Source organism: Geotrypetes seraphini, chromosome 12, assembly GCF_902459505.1.
Source record: "Geotrypetes seraphini chromosome 12, aGeoSer1.1, whole genome shotgun sequence".
NCBI classification, from domain to species: domain Eukaryota; kingdom Metazoa; phylum Chordata; class Amphibia; order Gymnophiona; family Dermophiidae; genus Geotrypetes; species Geotrypetes seraphini.
Window position 1 is genome coordinate 114,125,677 of NC_047095.1, and position 18,250 is coordinate 114,143,926.

The window sequence follows — 18,250 nt, forward strand, 5'->3', positions numbered from 1 at the left end:
ATTGTATAAATTGCCAGAGCTCTTCCCCCTCATACTGCCCAATGAGACTGATGGTTGAGCAAAAAGACTGAGCTGGAGATTGTAGCCTATGCATGAGCGCTCTCTGTGCTAACAATAATGCACTGGGGTAGGGTAACCAGACATCCGGGAAAAGACGGACATGTCTTCTTTTTAGCGGACTGTCCGGGTTCTTGGATGGACTTTCTAAAACCCAGCAGTTGTCCGGGTTTTGGAGAGCCCTGAGCTCCAGCCGCATCTGGAGGGCCTTCAATAAGCATGCGCAGATGATGTCACTCCTGACCTGGAGGTCAGGGGAAAAAAAAGAGATGTGCTTTTTCGAGGTGGGTCTGGAGGCGGAACAGGGCAGGGCTGGAGGCAGAACAAGGCAGGGCTGGAGATGGGGGCGGGGCAATGTGTCCAGGTTTTTCTATTGGCAGATATGGTAATCCTATGCTAGGGTGTCCAATAGTGCTAACTCACCTCTCTTACCAAAGCACAGTTCTTCCTGTTTCTGGTCACGGTCTCCAGCTCCAGCTCTTTCTGAAACCACAGGAAAAGGCAAAGCGGCTGAGAAAAGCATCCTGCCAAAAACTGGCCTAGCCCTTTGAAAGGAAAATGTCTTGGTAGGTACTACTTTAATATCGAGATGCTACCTACAAGATCCCTCCATTCTTTATTGGTAGGTACTACAGCATAGGTACCTAGAAGGCCTCCAGATCCCTAACTAGCAGCCATCATACCAAGGCCCAGTTGTATCCCCATGGAGTATAGGCAGCGGAATGCTTTTTCATTGGGGGGGTGGCACAAAGGCTCTACCCTAGCCCCAGCAGGATCCTTTGATATGATCTCTCCAGCTCCCGACTCCCCCACATACCTTCCCCGATCCTTGCAATTTAAAATCTTCCAGCAGCGTCATCGGGCAGGCCTGCCCCGGAAGTATTTATTCCGCAGCAACACTGTGCGGCGGCTGCCTGAAGATTTAAAATTACAGCGGCCAGGAGGAAATGGGTGGGGAGGTAGAGGCTTAACTGACTCTTCTGACCACCAATTTTTGGGGAGGCCATGGCCCCCGTAGCCTCCCCCGTTCCGACGCCTATTCCACGGAGGCTATTTTGGTGTGAAGCTTGGCCAGTAACATCCAGTTTAACTCCTGGGTTGGAGGAGAGGGACGAGTTGGGGGCACTGGGATTCTCTGAAGGTTCACCCTACCTGATGAAGGAGCTCCTTCCTGTCTATTACAGTGGTCTGCATCACGCTTATCTCCTTCTGAAAAGGCAAAAAGAAAAAGAAGGAAAAGCCTCTGACATGGGCCCTCATAGTAACTGCTGAGAGTTAAAGCATTACCATTTCTTGGATGTTTTGATAACACTTCTTATGAATGTCACCCCCCCCCCCCCCACCATGTGGAAAAATTTTCAAAGGCATCTAGACAGGTAGGAGGCGACCTTCAAATAATGTGCACATTAAATCGTACGCATAGAAATCCGCACAAGCTCTTCAGGTGATGACGGGTGGCATCGTACTCGGAAGGCTTGTCCATTTAGTGGACTTTGTTGCAATTCTGAGCATTTTCTCACTTGTGTGATTGTGTTATTACATTACATTAGTGATTTCTATTCCGCCATTACCTTGCAGTTCAAGGCTGATTACATAAGAATTGTCATGATATTAAGAAATACATAAGGAATAGTTTGAACATTTTCTAATGTGTTAAGGAGTATATAGTATTGCAGGTGAAGCTTGGGACAGATCTGGTTGTGTTATATTGGTTTTATATATTTTTTGAAGAGTAGGGTTTTTGTGTCTTTTTTAAAGGTTTTGTAGTCTGTGGTCGAAATCAGCAGATTGGTGAGTTGTCTGTCCAGTTTCGCTGCTCTGGTGGCCAGTAGGTTGTCATACAGCTTTCTTCATTTGACATTTTTGGTTGGCGGGTGTGTGAATAGTGTGTGGGTTCTCTCCTGTGTCTGGTTGAGGTGGATTGAATTAGTGGGTTGTTCCAGTAAATTGGGCTGTCTCCGTTTATAGCTTTACATAGTAGGCAGTGGAATTTGAAGTGTACTCTGGCTTGTATTGGGAGCCAGTGTGAGTCGTTGTATGCCTCTGTGATGTGGTTGTATTTTTTTCAGCAAATAGATGAGTCTTAGGGCTGTGTTTTGTATTGTCTGTAGTTTTTTTATCGTGGTCACTGGGCAGGGGAGATATAGTATATTGCAGTAGTCTATTAGACCTAGGATTAGAGATTGTACCAAAGTTGGAATTGTTTTCTCTTAGGTTTCTCATAGTTGCGAATGATGTTTTTATTATTTTGTTGATTTTTTGTTGCATGGTACAGCCTGTCAATCAGCACTCCAAGGAGTTTCCTGTCAAGAGTATGTCATTCCTTTCCATGCTTTAAAAATTTGTATTGTAAACCACTCAGCTCTGTGTGTCAGTAGGAGCAGTATCAAAAGCCCAAATAAACCATAAACCATGCATATGCTTTGCGAAAACCTGCTTATGTACTTTTGCATGCAAGCACACTTTCTGCCTGAACTCTGCCTTCCAGAAAAGCCTCCCCGATAAGTGCGTACATACGGGGTATAATTTTATAAACCTTCTGCATGTGTCGCACATTATGCCCTCAGGAAAAGGCTCTTACAAGCTGCAGAAAAGTAAGTACATGGAATGAGTACCCAGGTGTTCCTAGGGATGGAGTTAGGCAGCTACTCCAGGGAACCATGCATGACTTTTTCAGTCTATCCTCGGTATAGGGTTACCAGATTTTGTCCTCCCCCTCAAAAAAAGAGGACATGTGGCCCCGCCCCATTCCACCCCTGGCCCCATCCTGCCCACAGCCCTGCACCGTTCTGCTTCCCAACCCCCGACCCGCACAAACCTCGTCTCTTCGGGGCTGCGTCTGGAGGGCATCTGCGCATGGATGTGATGTCATCGTGTCACATCTACACATGCGCAGATGCCATCCAGACGCGGCCCCGAGCTCAACTGTTTTCAAAACCCACCTGGGTGCCTAGACAGTCTTCTAAAAAGAGGACATGTCTGGGTAAAATCAGTGCCTGATTTCTCCTTGACTCTTCTCTGTATAGCTGTCCTCCTTTCCTGAATCTTTCAAAATGAACAGGGCAGAACACTCTGGATAAGATTAATTCTTTTCCCTTGAGGTACTTTTTCTTCCATTACTGGGCAGCAGAACTTTTACAGATGCATGCCCACTAGAGCTTGTACCAATCCCCTATGCCTTTTTTTTTTTTCTCAAACTTCACAAATCCTTGGAACTAACTGAAGGGACACGTCTTATAGTTTTCCATAGAATGTGTTTTGAAGCTGTAAGAAAACCAGACCCTGTTTGTTTTTCCTCCTCTGAAATAATGTAAGGACATTTATGTTTGAAAAGATATGTTCTTATCTTGTTGTGAAGTTAATTCAATTGTTTTCATAAAGCCGTATTTGCAAACAGCTTTAGATAAGAGGCTTTGCTGGCCAAGGCTCTTCTGACCTTTTGGACTCCAGTCCAGAGATAGAAAATTGCTGATTTCTTTAAAGTTTCATGTGACCTGTGTCCATATATGGTTTGCATTTACGTCACATGCTGACACATGCTGACAACACTGATTCATTTAGAATGATATAAAAGAGATGTAAAGCTGACAATAAAATTGGACATGTTTTGGAAGATGATTTCTGGTCTTTAAGATATGTCCCCAGGTACCTGACTTCCAAATGACAGAGACAGTATGGGGCAGGAATTGGGACCTAATCCTTTTCACTAACTCCAAACAGAGTCCAACGAAGTTCCCCTCTCCAGGCAGCCTCTCCTGATTATTTTATTGTAAACCATTTTAATGCTTTGGTATGAAGCGATTTAATAAGTAAATAAATCAAGTTTATCAAGTTTCAAGTTTATTAAAAGATTTTTTAAATCGCTTATTCAGGTTTCTAAGCGGTTTACAATATAAAATTACATAAAAACACATAAAACTTTGGGGTACTAAATAACGTCAAAATCTAAATAAAAACACTGATAAAATGTATGGACTTACTCAAACAATGGATAGTGGGGAAGAATAAAGTCATTTCCTTCCTGAAAGCACTAAAATTCCAAGGGCTCCCTCTTGGTTCCACCCCAGAATTTTCTGAACATCAACTTCCATTTCTCCTCAGGCACCACCTATTGGTATGTGTCTGTTAAAACATCACTTTCCTAACCTTATCCATTCGTCCTGCCTGATGGAGACAAATGTTTACCCAGTATGGGAGCTCTGGGAAGGCTTGCAGATGCATAAGAACGTAAGAATATATTTTAACTGATTAATATACATAGGAATTATATTATTTGTGTATGGATGTGGGAGGGGGGTGGGATATAAATTTTCTAGATATATATTGTTATGGAATTTTCAAGTGATAATGTACTATGATAGTTTATATTTAATGTGCACTTGATGTATATATTAAAAATGAATAAAGATTTGGAAAAAAAAAGAATAGCCTTACTGGTTCAGACCAATGGTCCATCAAGCCCAGTAGCTCGTTCTCATGGTGGATCAATCCAGACCACTAGTACCTGGCAAAACCCAAGGTGTAGCAATATTCCATGCTACCGATACAGGGCAAGCAGTGGCTTCCCCCATGTCTCTCAATAACAGACTATGGACTTTTCCTCCAGGAACTTGTCCAAACCTTTATTAAAACCAGCTACGCTATCCGCTCTTACTATATCCTCTGAGTGAAAAAAAATTTCCTCCTATTGGTTTTAAAAGTATTTCCCTGTAACTTCATCGAGTGTCCCCTAGTCTTTGTAATTTTTGACAGTGAAAAATCGATCCACTTGTACCCATTCTACTCCACTCATTGAGCAGAGGAGAGGTTGAGACATGTGTTATGCCTATGGCCAGGGGGTAACTGAAACTCAACATACTAAGTAATATGTCTCCTCAAGTCTGCTTATCTGATCAGGATGTTGCCAAGACAACATCAAAAGGAAAGTAAAAACCAGATGGGAAGCTGATTTCACACCTCCTTGACCTGAATGTTGTCCAAACAGCATCAAAGGTTTCCGCAACAAGTATCTGCTATCTTGACCTTTTTGACCTGGGGGTTGCACAAACAGCATCAAAAGGACAGTAAAACCAAACATCAAAGGTTTCCGCAACACCTCCTTGATAACATCAAAAGGACAGTAAAGCCAGATGGGAAACCGGGCTCTGCAACACTTCCTTGATAACATCAAAAGGACAGTAAAGCCAGGACCGGGTGTGCCTGAATCGTAATAGCAGGACCAGCTGTTTTAACTCAGCAGTTTTCATCTTATATAAGAACGGAATTCTGCCCCTAACATTAGAATCCAAGACATCTAAAGGGGATAGTCTCCCGTGTCCACCCACCTATCAATTGCAGGGATTCCCAATTGTGAAGGCTGGTCGTTGCAGGTCGTTGCCTGGGATTACGGTGATGTTTTTTATGCTTATATTCATATTTATATATGTATAATAAAGGGTTATTGTTTATGCTTTTATATTGTCTGTGTGCTTTTCTGAGTGTCACTGATCATCCCATTTGACAGAAATAAGTGGCGGAACATATTGGTACCAGAAGTGGGGTGATCAATGTGGTCAGAAAAGCTACCTAGAAAACAAGGGGTTGAGGAGCAGGCTCCCACTCCCTCCATTCCAGATTGGAATGACAGTATAGGTAAATTAATGGCCACTGAGTGGTCTGTAGAAGCAGGATTATGTGAATCCTGTACTTTTGGAAGTAGGGATCCACATGAATTATGTGCCTCCTTACAAAAGGTGAAAATCTCAAAAGGAGAGGAGCAAGAAGTAATTTCTAGACAAGGAAGGATGATTTTGTCAGACTGGGGGAATTTGCATGAAGCTAAACATGAATTACAATTGAAATTAGGAGAGCTGGAAAAGAAAAGGTGTAATCAACAGCATGCCATTAAAATGCTACAATGTCAGAATAAGTTGTTAATGGATAAGGTAGACACCTATCAAAATGTAACAGAAAAGGCAGCTGTGCAATGTGCATGATATAAATACAAGAAATGGAGGCGGAAAGTGGGTACAGAAAAGTTAAAATCTTAATTTATCATCTGCCGGATGATTGGAATCCAAAAAAAACGGGATGGGAATATTTGGGATTCAAATTCTAATAACAGTAAGGAGGATATATGTGTTGAAGGAGAACAGGCAGAAAGTTTAGAAGCAAAGCCTGTGAGGAGACAAAGATTACAGGGAAATCTGCAGACAGGAGAAAAGCTGACTAGAAATAATGTTATGGAGGATGTTACTCAACAGGAAGTCATGGATATGATGGCACGCTTTACACAGCAGCCTGGGGAACCACTAATACAATGGGTAATTCGGGTGCAGGAGCTGGGCGCAGCAGGGATTATGTTGGATGCCACAGATGCCCTAAATTTGTTCAAATTAGTCAAGAAGTAGCAGTACAAAATGCGTTGCGGGAGGATCCTTATCCTGCAAAATATGCCCCATGGTCTTTATTAGAGATAATTAGTAGGGGTGTCACGAGGCGATATCCACTTGAATCTGATTGGCCCTCAAATGATAAAATTTGGTATACATTAAAAGATGCTCAAATGAGAATTAAGGAGGAGGCTATGAAGGTAGCCTTAGTAATAGGTCACGCTGACACATATATGTCATTACCTTTTACAGTGTCCATGAGAAATAAAATTATCAAGTATGCTGCACCAGCATACAAACAGGTAATGATAACTTTGTTGATCAATCAAATAGACAGGACTATTTTGGAAGCCTTAGAAGCAGTCCGACAGTTAGGAGATCGGGGGGACTGGGGACCTCAAAATACTTTTGATAAAAAGAGAAAAGGACAATCCAATTCAAACAGGGCTAATCGGGTGTCTCGGAGGAATATGTTTTTGGCATTAATAAAAGATGGTGTAAAGGGGGAAGAAATAGATGGGAAAAATACAGGGACGTTATGGGAAATGTACAAAAGTAAAGGACTGGGGAAGAAATCTATGTCTCAAGCACAAGTGAACAAAGGAGAGAGGGAAGATATTTTGGTGCCAACGGCTCCTCCTGAGGAAACTGCTTCCATTCTTTATCCTGATTTAAAAGGGTGGAAGTGTTGGGAGGATCAATAATGTGAATGCCGAGCCTCAGTGTTTGCCTGGACCAAATTAGAACAGCGTCCGCATGTAGAGATAAATATTTAGTGGAAATCTGGGGAGCAAAAGGTACAAGCTGTAGTGGACACTGGAGTGGAGGAATATAAATATCAGGATTGGGGGGAAAATTATACAAGCGGGAAGAAAAAAAAAAAAAAATTTTACCGATTTTAAAATTGGACAATTACCAATTTGGGAATATACTGTATTGATCAATGAGATTCCTTAAAATATAATAGGGCTAGATATCCTAAAAGGGTTAACATTACAGCTTTCTGATGGAATCTATAGTTTTCCGCCTTCAATTATCCAGTATGGCCAGTCCACAAGGCAGAGGAAAGCTGGAGAATGACAGTAGATTACTGAGAGTTGAATAAAATACATGACACCTTTAAGTGTAGCCGTTCCAGATGTGATAACACTGGTAGAACAAATTCAATCACAAACTTGGTAGGCAGTTACTGATTTAGCCAATGCATTCTTTACTATTCCTATAGTGGAGCAATGTCAGGAACAATTTGCATTCACTTGGCAAGGGAGGCAATATATATTTACCAGACTACCACAAGAATACTTACATAATCCCATTTTCTATCACAAGATTATAACAGAACATTTAGATAATTATACCTTACATGCAGGAATAGAATTGGATTCTGGAGGCAACATATTTCACATCTGGGGTGACTTATGGGGTAGGTTGGACAAATAAAAGAGTAGAAATATTGCTAAGTGACCTTTATAATGTATAAAGTTTTGTTAGATAGTATAAGGAAGTTGCACTCCAAGTGATTTTGCAAATGTGTCTTTTACCTCAAACACTAACATTGTGAACCACTGTACCTGCACGTAAACCTCTCTTGTATGTTTTATAGATTAAAACGTCCCTGCTTGCATTCTCTTATGATTGTGTGACAGAGCTTGGAAATGGAAGAAGATAGAAAGGAGACCAGCAAAACTATAGAGCAATTAACTTAAGTTTCTATCTCTCTTTCTTTTAGAAGCTTAGCATCCAGACATGGTCATTAGAACCAATTTCACTGTGCCATATTTAAAATACTTCCAGCACTGTGACCTGATAGTGGGAATCCAATGGATACCAAATTTGTTTATGACTCTTTTGATTAATAGTGTGCTTATTTACAGATTAAATTCAACCCTGAATCATTGCCGATGGAAGAAAGCATGCTGGAGCTCTGTGTTTGTCTGTTTCTGTTATTTGTTGTCTGTTTTAGCTTATGGGGTACCCCAATAAACATCGCACATTGGCCATTTCCAGAGTTTTTTCCACCCCTTCTATTAGTCCAAATGGTACCATATCCCTTTACAAAAAGGATTCCCCCACATACAAGAAAGTTTCTTATGAAAACCATGCTCACAATGATTTTATGCTATGGCTCAAACAGCCCAATTATAATTTTGTTAGGGGTTATATTATAAGAGGATATCTGGAAAAAAAAATTAGAAAACTTTATACCTGGTAAAATGGTGCTCATTGGTATTTGATATTTGCTAAATAAAATAAAAAATGGTCTCTCTTTATTTAACTTATCAGGTATAAACAGTGCAGTGCACATCTCTGACATAAGTTATTTTGGTATTACCATCAGTACGTGTTTATGGTCTCTCTTAAGTGACATAATAATTATGTCCAGAACATAAAAAGATGTATTTTCTGAATGTCCTACAGAATACCTTTAAGTGCATTAGTGTTGTTTCTCTTATCTCAAACAAATACTACCTTACACACCAGTATTCACATGTCACATGTCACATGTTATCACATTCTGTACATAAAGTGGTTTTTCTTCTTTTTCTTTATCTTCTCTTTTACCACTAGGGGTGTTTATTGTAACTAAAGCATTGAAGCTAAACAGTCATGATGAAATATTTTCCTTGGAAAATCACGTACTGGGAAATGTTATTCCATATAGACTTTCATCCCTTTGTGATAGAATTGGTCAGCTCTGCTCTCTTATTCTTATGATTTGGCTAACATACTGGGTTAAGAGAAAATTTCACCAGATCGAGAAGATGATGACACGCAACCAGACATACAGTGCCGGGCTATGACGCTATTATGTGGCACCGACTTGGGAATAGAAGTGAGCCTATATTCTGCCACTTCACATTAGGGCTGGTCTCTGGGGGTGGTGCACTTGACTCTTACGTGAGTGAAGGCATGTGAGTGGCATAGCAAGCCTATTGAAACTGGAGCATAGCCAGACCCTAACCAAAGCTGCTAAGAAAAACGGGATACCAGATAACTGCAGTGATCGATGGTGAATATGAAGCTACCCTAAATGTATGTAAGCCATGAGTAAGAGCACAAATATAATATTAATAAGATTATTAATTTCCATGATTCCCTATACGTGATACTTTCAAGTAAAATGCCTAATTAGCAATAAATATTTGGGAATGCAAGAATACCAGGTTTAGAATATAAGGAAATAATTTATGAATGGAAAATTAATTTTTTCATTTTACCTAAATGTAGAACCTGAGGTATAGTAAATACTATTGTTTCTGAAATACTGGCTGGCAAACAAGCATATTTTGGCTCCAGAATAGCAGATGTATTTAGATGGGAAGGTGAATGGGTGCCAAATACTGTACATAATCATGAACTAACACTACGATATGATCAGTTAATTTACATGTCGTCAATGATAACTGTGTTTTGTTTTTTACCACAAAGAATTAACTTTATCTCATTGATTTAAAACCACATCACATTCTGTACCCTTAGATAGAAAATGGTGTAATTTTGAAATGAAACAATGTGTCCTTTTACGGTGATGCCTTTAACATTGGGACCCCAATTAGGGTTTCCCACTTATCATGGGCAACTAATAGATGAACAAAATAAAACAAACGTGTCATCTATGAACCATGTTCTTTACAACATATCTACAATTTGTGCCAATGGACCATTCCACCGCAAGGTTATATCTTTATACAAGAAATATCACATAAAAATGTTTGTGTTGCTAGCACTACTGTTAAACTTGTGATTCATGCTATTCAAGCTCCCTTTTCAGTATCAAATGTGAATATTAATTTTTCTTTTGCCGATTGCCATCTATAAAGAAAGCCATGCAAAATATAGCAATCCTATAGATACTGAATTTTGCAATACTAACTTGCATTCTGTGGCAGATCACAATGAAGCTACCACTGCACACCCTTGGTGGGATGCTTTTACTAGAGGGAGGGCTAAGGCACAAAAGGTGTTTCTTCATTCCTTACTCTATATTTTTGTTTAACTATCCTTATGTTAACATTTCTTAATTATGGGTTTACCTATTGTGTATACAAACGGACACTCTCTCCCTTTATTCGGATGATTTCTTATTGGGAGGTGCAGACTTGAAGATCCAGGGGTGGACTGTTATGCCTATGGCCAGGGGGGTAACTGAAACTCAACATACTACGTAATATGTCTCCTCAAGTCTGCTTATCTGATCAGGGTGTTGCCAAGACAACATCAAAAGGAAAGTAAAAACCAGATGGGAAGCTGATTTCACACCTCCTTGAATGTTGTCCAAACAACATCAAAGGTTTCTGCAACAAGTATCTGCTATCTTGACCTTTTTGACCTGGGGGTTGCCCAAACAGCATCAAAAGGACAGTAAAACCAAACAACATCAAAGGTTTCCGCAACACCTCCTTGATAACATCAAAAGGACAGTAAAGCCAGATGGGAAACCGGGCTCTGCAACACCTCCTTGATAACATCAAAAAGACAGTAAAGCCAGGACCGGGTGTGCCTGAATCGTAATAGCATTAGAATCCAAGACGTCTAAAGGGATAGTCTCCCGTGTCCACCCACCTATCAATTGCAGGGATTCCCAATTGTGAAGGCTAGTCATTGCAGGTCGTTGCCTGGGATTACGGTGATGTTTTTTATGCTTATATTCATATTTATATATGTATAATAAAGGGTTATTGTTTATGCTTTTATATTGTCTGTGTGCTTTTCTGAGTATCACTGATCATCCCATTTGACAGAAATAAGTGGCGGAACAACATGTCAGAAGATTAAGGATGATTGAGAGCCACCTCTCGCTACTCCCCTCTAGTGCTATTATGGTTTATTATTTTGAATATGCCACCTTCGTCAATAACGGCAAAGCGGTTTACTTTAAAAAAAACAAACCATTTATATTTGGAAATAGAAAGGAACGTACATAATAAGATAGGAAAGAGAGAAAATGTTAATCTTTTTTTGTAATTCCTAGACAAACTGGACTAGGCGGAACACAAGAACTAGGTCTATGGCGGAATACAAGAACTAGGTGTAACATAATATAACGAAAGGTCAGGGACACAGCAAGTTCTAGAAGGTACACTCATGATAAGGCCCCCTACCCCTATTCCTTACCTTTTGCGCTAGAATCTTGGCTTCTAGTGTTTTGATGTCTGCCAGAAGCGTTTCCTGGTACACAGTGTGCTGATAATGCTGCCATGCAAAGAATAGGAGAAGGCAGGTCAGCAGCTGGTTCCCGTCTATACCTAACCTTTCCTATTCTATATGTTCCAGGACAGATTTTACATTTATCAAATGATCACCACATGGTCATCCCTTCTACGAGGATGAATAAAAAATGAAAGACAATTGCTAAATTACATGATAACCGGAACAGAGTCAGTGAAGTGCAACATTTGCACTCAGCGCTTAACCTTTAGTCGTGTGGCAGCCATGAGGTCAAAAGCATTGACGCTCCATTGCAAGATTGCACCATCAAGAAACTTTCATCTGGGGGGTACTGGCACCTGGTTCATAGACAACGGCGCGAAAGACAAAGGCGCGCGCCGACAACTGAGCGCAAGACGGAGGCGCGCGCCGAAGAAAATTACAGTTTTTAGGAGCTCCGACGGGGGGTTTTGTTGGGGAACCCCACCACTTTACTTAATAGACATCGCGCCGGCGTTATGGGGGGGTTTGGGGGGTTGTAACCCTCCACATTTTACTGTAAACTTAATTTTTTCCCTAAAAACAGGGAAAAAGTTAAGTTTTCAGTAAAATGTGGGGGGTTACAACCCCCCACACCCCCCCACAATGCCCCCACAATGTGGCGCGATGTCTATTAAGTAAAGTGGGGGGTTTCCCCCCCAAGCCCCCCCGTCGGAGCCCTAAAAACAGTAATTTTGAGCAGCGCGTGCCTCCGCACTGCGCTCAATTGTCTGGGCACGCCTTTGTCCCGGCGCGCTTTTGACCTGACACCCTGGCACCTCAGAGTCTGAATAGAGGCATAGGAAGAGATGCCAGCGAGAGAGGTGGTGGGGTAGGGTGAGGGGACATGGATGGTTCTACACTCTGGAAACTTACATAAAATTAGTGTTCTCTGCTTCTGTTATTCAATTTCAGACTTCAGTCAGTCGGTCTAAACCCAGCTTTGTGAAGTAACTTACAACAGTTTAGTGTAATTACTTGGTTTTTGGCACTGAAAGTGAAACGATGGATATAAGGACAAAGGATCACTTGAAAGGGCTGTGTATGTTGAGTGTGCATCGAAAGCTGGTTCAGGAAAGAAGGATAGAAATAGAAAAGGAAGTTCGGGAAAGGTTTAGCGCAGACAGAAGAAAAATCGTTTTCGTGTAAGTTGAAGACTAAGTTTAAAATAAAAAAATTTGTTCAGTGGCCTATTTTGTCGTGTCCTCCAACCTTCAACCTTGAACAAAAGTCTGCTTACTTAGCTTGCACCCATGTATTCAAGCTCGAGTCCAATCCCAGTGTAGTTCTCTCAGTCTAAGTTGGTTTGCAGTTGCACCCCCCCCTCATTTGGATCCTGGCTAAGCCCATGTCTCTACCCCCCTCCCCCCCACACACACTACCTCACCTGTTGGTAAGCTCGTTCCCCTTCCTGTTCCAGCTGTTCATATTCTTTCTGCTGAAAAAAGGAAACAATTCCAGTTCAGATTTATTACTTCTTGATACACCAGTCACTGGATATCCCTAGGAAATCCCACATGCATGGTTTACAATAACTTCAAATCAATTACAAGATAGAAGAGAAAGAAATGGGGTGATAGTGTCCGAAGATCTGAAGGTGAAAAAACAGTATGACAAGGCAGTGGCTGCTGCCAGAAGGATGCTGGGCTGTATAAAGTGAAGCCGTAGAAGGAAGAAGGTGTTGATGCCCCTGTACAGGTCATTGGTAAGGCCCCACTTGGAGTATTGTGTTCAGTTTTGGAGACCGTATCTGGCGAAGGACGTAAGAAGACTTGAAGCGGTCCAGAAGAGGGTGACGAAAATGATAGGAGGCTTGCGCCAGAAGATGTATGAGGAGAGACTGGAAGCCCTGAATATGTATACCCTCTAGAGCACAGTTCTTCAACCGCCGGTCCGCAAAAAAATGTTGCCAGTCCGCAAAGGATTCGGGTCCCCAGCCACAGCAAAAAGTGCCGGCGTCAGCTGACATGCAACTTCCTGTTGACGTCACTATGCCGACACTCCTGCCTTCCACCTCCTACTCCTGCCGCGTATGTCTCCGCACCCCCAGACAAGCAGGGGCAGCTTTGTGTGCTTTTAACTTCGGCACACAGCTGCCCCTAAGCAGTATTTTAGCTGCGGTTTCATGAGGCAGCCTCGGGGCCTTTGATAGGCCGGCCCACATTGCATCATCAAAGCGTGCTGGCCTATCAAAGGCCCCGAGGCTGCTTCATGAAACCGCAGCTAAAATACTGCTTAGGGGCAGCTGTGTGCCGAAGTTAAAAGCACACATAGCTGCCCCGGGCCTCAGCGCGTGGAGGCAGCGAGGGCGGGCAGCGGCTGAGGTAGCAGGAGAGCCAAAGGGAGAGGAGAGGAGGCGTTTTTCCTTTTTTTCAGGTCGGAGGAGGAGGCAGGGGCTAGCGACAGCGCGGAACGGGTGGCGAGAGGTAGCTCCGCCCACCCATGCCACGTCACAGCAGCGTCGGTGCCTGGACTCCCCCCCTTAAAAGGAGGGGAGCCAACAGCGCCCAGCCGTTCGGCGCGCGGCGAAGGCGAGCGGCAAAGGCGCTCGCCTTAGCGAGAGCGCCTTTGCGAAGGAAGCCTGTGAAGGAGCCCAGGCAGCCCAGCAGCAAATCTAAACCAACTTCTAACTTCTAACCTCAATAACTTCTAACTTAAAAAAAAAAAAAAAATTTCTCCACTTATCACTCTTATCACTCTTTCTCTCTCTCTACTTTTTCAGATAACTGCACAGGCACGCTCCCAAATCACCGAGGCTACAGGAATGGAGGCTACAGGAACCCAGGGGAGCTACCCAGTTTTCTGCATCGAGTGCCATATGTATGACTACCTCCCCTCCGGGAGGCAGGTATACATTTGCAATCGATGTCAGGAACTGGATAGCCTGAAGAAGGAGGTCGGGAGACTGCAGGTTCGAGTACAAGAACTGGAGGGACTGTGCACCCTGGAAGAACAGTGTTGGACAACCGTGGACACCGCCAGAGAGAGCCACATCGCAGAACAAGTTAGGGAGCTCGAGAAATTCATTGAGGAGGCCTGCAAGATGGTAGAGGCACAGGACCACCAACACACCAGGAGGGAACCGACAGTTGGACGACAGGAATCGCCAGACACCATGGAACTAGGACCTTGCGGAGGACCTGGGCAGGCAGAGGAGGAGGAGATCCATCAGAGCCAGGAGAAAGGACTAGCGAACTGCGCAGATGACACAGACCTGAGACCAGGGGCAGAGACACAGCAGAGCCCAGAGGACGGACAAACGGACTACACATATGACACAGATCTGAGACCAGAGAGACAGTTGAAGAAGGGGAGATCGGCTATCGTGGTCGGGGACTCAATCCTGAGAGGAGTAGACAGTCATATAGCCGGAGGGAGAGAGGACAGACTGGTAACATGTCTCCCGGGGGCAAGAACAAAAGACATCATCAACAATATCGAGAGGATCCTGGAGGGAGCCGAGACGGAGGAGACAGCAGTAGTGATCCACATCGGAACCAACGACATCAGCAGGAGAAACTTCAACAGGACTACACTAACTGACCAGTTCAGGACCCTGGGGAGGAAACTGAGACTAAGGACAAGGAAGATAGCCTTCTCAGAGATCCTGCCAGTACCGAGAGCGGACACAAAGAGACAGAGCGAACTACAATCAATTAACTTTTGGCTGAGGAGATGGTGCGAGGAGGAGGGCTTCCACTTTGTTAGGAACTGGACTACCTTCTTGGGGAAGAACAAGCTCTACAGAAGAGATGGACTGCACCTTAGCACAGCTGGGACGAGGATGCTGGCACGCAACATCCAGAACGTCATAGACTTGGCTTTAAACTGAGAAGAAGGGGAAAGCCGATAGTCGACCTGACCTCGACACATCGGACATCAGTACCTGACAAAGGTACTGAACTGGGACAGTGCAAAAGAGGACTCGGGTCTGAGGGTGTATGGGTTGAAAAAGGACCTAAAGACGCATTGCAGGGATCGAGGGAACAAATGGACCAGGTAAGCGGCACCAACACAGAACAACAGGAAACAGAGGGGCAAAGTCATTGTGAAAAAGAGCCCAGGACTGAATGGGAATTAGGAGAGCAGGAGGTGCAGGGGAAACAGGCAGAGGACGTCACACACACACAACAGGAGGAGGATGAAGCTCAGGGGCTGGCAAACCATGAGGGAAACTGCAGGAATACCAAAGCACAAGGGAAACAAAGAGAGAGGACAAAAAACTGGGTCTTAAACTGCCTATACACAAATGCTAGGAGCCTGAGGGCCAAAATGGGAGAACTGGAAATCACAGCCAGCAATAAGGACCTAGACATAATTGGAGTCACAGAAACGTGGTGGACTGAGGACAATCAATGGGATGTGGCCATACCAGGGTACAAACTATACAGGAGAGACAGGACACATAAAAAGGGTGGAGGAATAGCGCTGTACATAAAAGACTCCATACCATCAGCCAGGACGGAAACAACAGTACGGGCGGATGGCCTGGAATCACTATGGGTTAAGCTACAGGGAGGAGCAGGAGCAGACATTAAATTGGGTCTGTACTACCGCCCACCTGGACAACCGGAAGAAATCAACCAGGAGATGGAGGCTGAACTGAAGCAGGTATGCAGAAGCGGAAATGTGGTAGTGATGGGGGACTTCAACCATCCTGGGATAGACTGGAGTATTGGGCACTCAAACTGCGCAAGAGAGACAAAATTCATAGAAGTCACGAGGGACTGTTTCATGGAGCAGCTGGTCACGGAACCAACAAGGGGCGATGCCACTCTTGACCTAATCTTCAACGGACTAGGGGGGACAGCAAAGGAGGTGGCGGTATTACCCCCACTAGGCAACAGCGATCACAACATGATCCAGTGCAGGCTTGAAATTGGATCATCAAAGGGGAAAAGAACCACAATGACGGCACTCAACTTCAAAAAAGGAAATTATGATGCCATGAGAAAAATGGTGGGAAAGAAGCCCAAAAGCAACATAGGGAAGACGGAATCCGTAGAAAAGGCCTGGACCTTATTCAAGGAGACTGTGCACAAAGCACAAAGCATATGCATCCCCAAGTTCAGAAAAGAGTGCAAAAAAAATAGAACAAAAAACCCAGTGTGGATAACAAGTGCAGTGAAGAAGGCGATAAGCGACAAGAAAGCATCATTCAGAAAATGGAAAAAAGACCAAACAGAGGAGAATCAAAAAGGGCACAAAGAACACCAGAAAGAGTGTCACCGAGTGGTTAGAAAAGCAAAAAGAGAATACGAAGAGAGACTGGCAAAGGAAGCAACAAACTTCAAGTCGTTCTTCAGATACGTCAAGGGGAAGCAACCGGCGAGAGAAGAAGTGGGACCATTGGACGATGGAGACAGAAAGGGAGTTGTAAAAGAAGAGAAAGAGATAGCTGACAGGTTAAATGAGTTCTTCACGTCAGTCTTCACGATGGAGAATATAACCACCATTCCGGAACCCGAGGAGATCGTAATAGGAGACCAATACGATAAGCTGGTCGATTTAGAGGTAAGCCAAGAGGATGTACTCAATCAGATCGACAGACTAAAGAGCGACAAATCGCCGGGTCCGGATGGCATTCACCCAAGGGTACTCAAGGAACTAAAAGACGTAATAGCGGAGCCACTTCGACAGATATGCAACCTATCCTTAAAAACCGGAGAGATCCTGGAGGATTGGAAAATAGCAAATGTCACGCCCATCTTCAAGAAGGGCGCAAGGGGGGACCCGGGAAACTACAGGCCGGTGAGCCTGACCTCAGTCCCGGGAAAGATGATGGAGGCACTGATTAAAGACAGCATCTGTGAGCACATCGAAAAAAATGGGCAGCTAAAACCGAGTCAACATGGCTTCTGTAAGGGTAGGTCATGCCTCACAAACTTATTGTACTTCTTTGAGGGAGTGAACAGCCAGGTGGATAAAGGGGAATCTATAGACATCATTTACCTTGACTTCCAAAAAGCCTTCGACAAGGTGCCACACGAGAGACTGCTTAAAAAGATATGGAACCACGGGGTACAAGGGGAGGTCCACCGATGGATCAAAAACTGGCTGGCAAACAGGAAGCAGAGGGTTGGCGTAAAGGGCCACTACTCAGACTGGAAAGGGGTCACGAGCGGAGTTCCGCAGGGGTCGGTGCTGGGACCGCTCTTGTTCAATATCTACATAAATGACCTAGAGGCGGGAACTAAGTGTGAAGTCATTAAATTTGCAGATGACACTAAACTATACAGCAGAGCTCAAACCAAGGAAGACTGCGAGGATCTCCAAAAGGATCTAACGCAGCTGGAAAAGTGGGCCGAAAAGTGGCAGATGAGCTTCAACGTGGGGAAATGCAAGGTCATGCACGTGGGGAAAAAGAACCCGATGTTCACATACAAAATGGGGGGAACACCACTAGGGGTTAGTAACCTGGAGAGAGACCTGGGAGTGATGGTAGACGCAACACTGAAGGCATCAGCGCAATGCGCCACAGCCTCCAGGAAAGCAAACAGAATGCTGGGTATCATTAAGAAGGGTATTACGACCAGGACAAAGGAAGTCATCATGCCGCTGTATCGTGCAATGGTACTGCCGCATCTGGAGTACTGTGTCCAGTACTGGTCGCCGTACCTCAAGAAAGACATGGC

General features: G+C 43.8%; 1 protein-coding gene across 7 annotated transcripts in view; it reads right to left on the reverse strand.

Moving 5' to 3' along the window:
- The window catches only part of LOC117346827, a 60,938-nt gene that overhangs the window by 24,286 nt on the left and 18,402 nt on the right, over positions 1–18,250 (reverse strand). For 3 of the 7 annotated variants that reach the window (XM_033916961.1, XM_033916962.1, XM_033916967.1), the window contains exons 3-6: positions 13,003–13,053; positions 11,544–11,621; positions 1,210–1,266; positions 481–540 (exon numbers count right to left, since the gene is read on the reverse strand). In XM_033916961.1, the coding sequence (XP_033772852.1) occupies positions 481–540; positions 1,210–1,266; positions 11,544–11,621; positions 13,003–13,053 (246 nt within the window). The remainder of the gene's footprint in view (positions 1–480; positions 541–1,209; positions 1,267–11,543; positions 11,622–13,002; positions 13,054–18,250) is intronic. The other 4 variants (XM_033916963.1, XM_033916964.1, XM_033916965.1 and 1 more) reach the window with 4 other exon arrangements.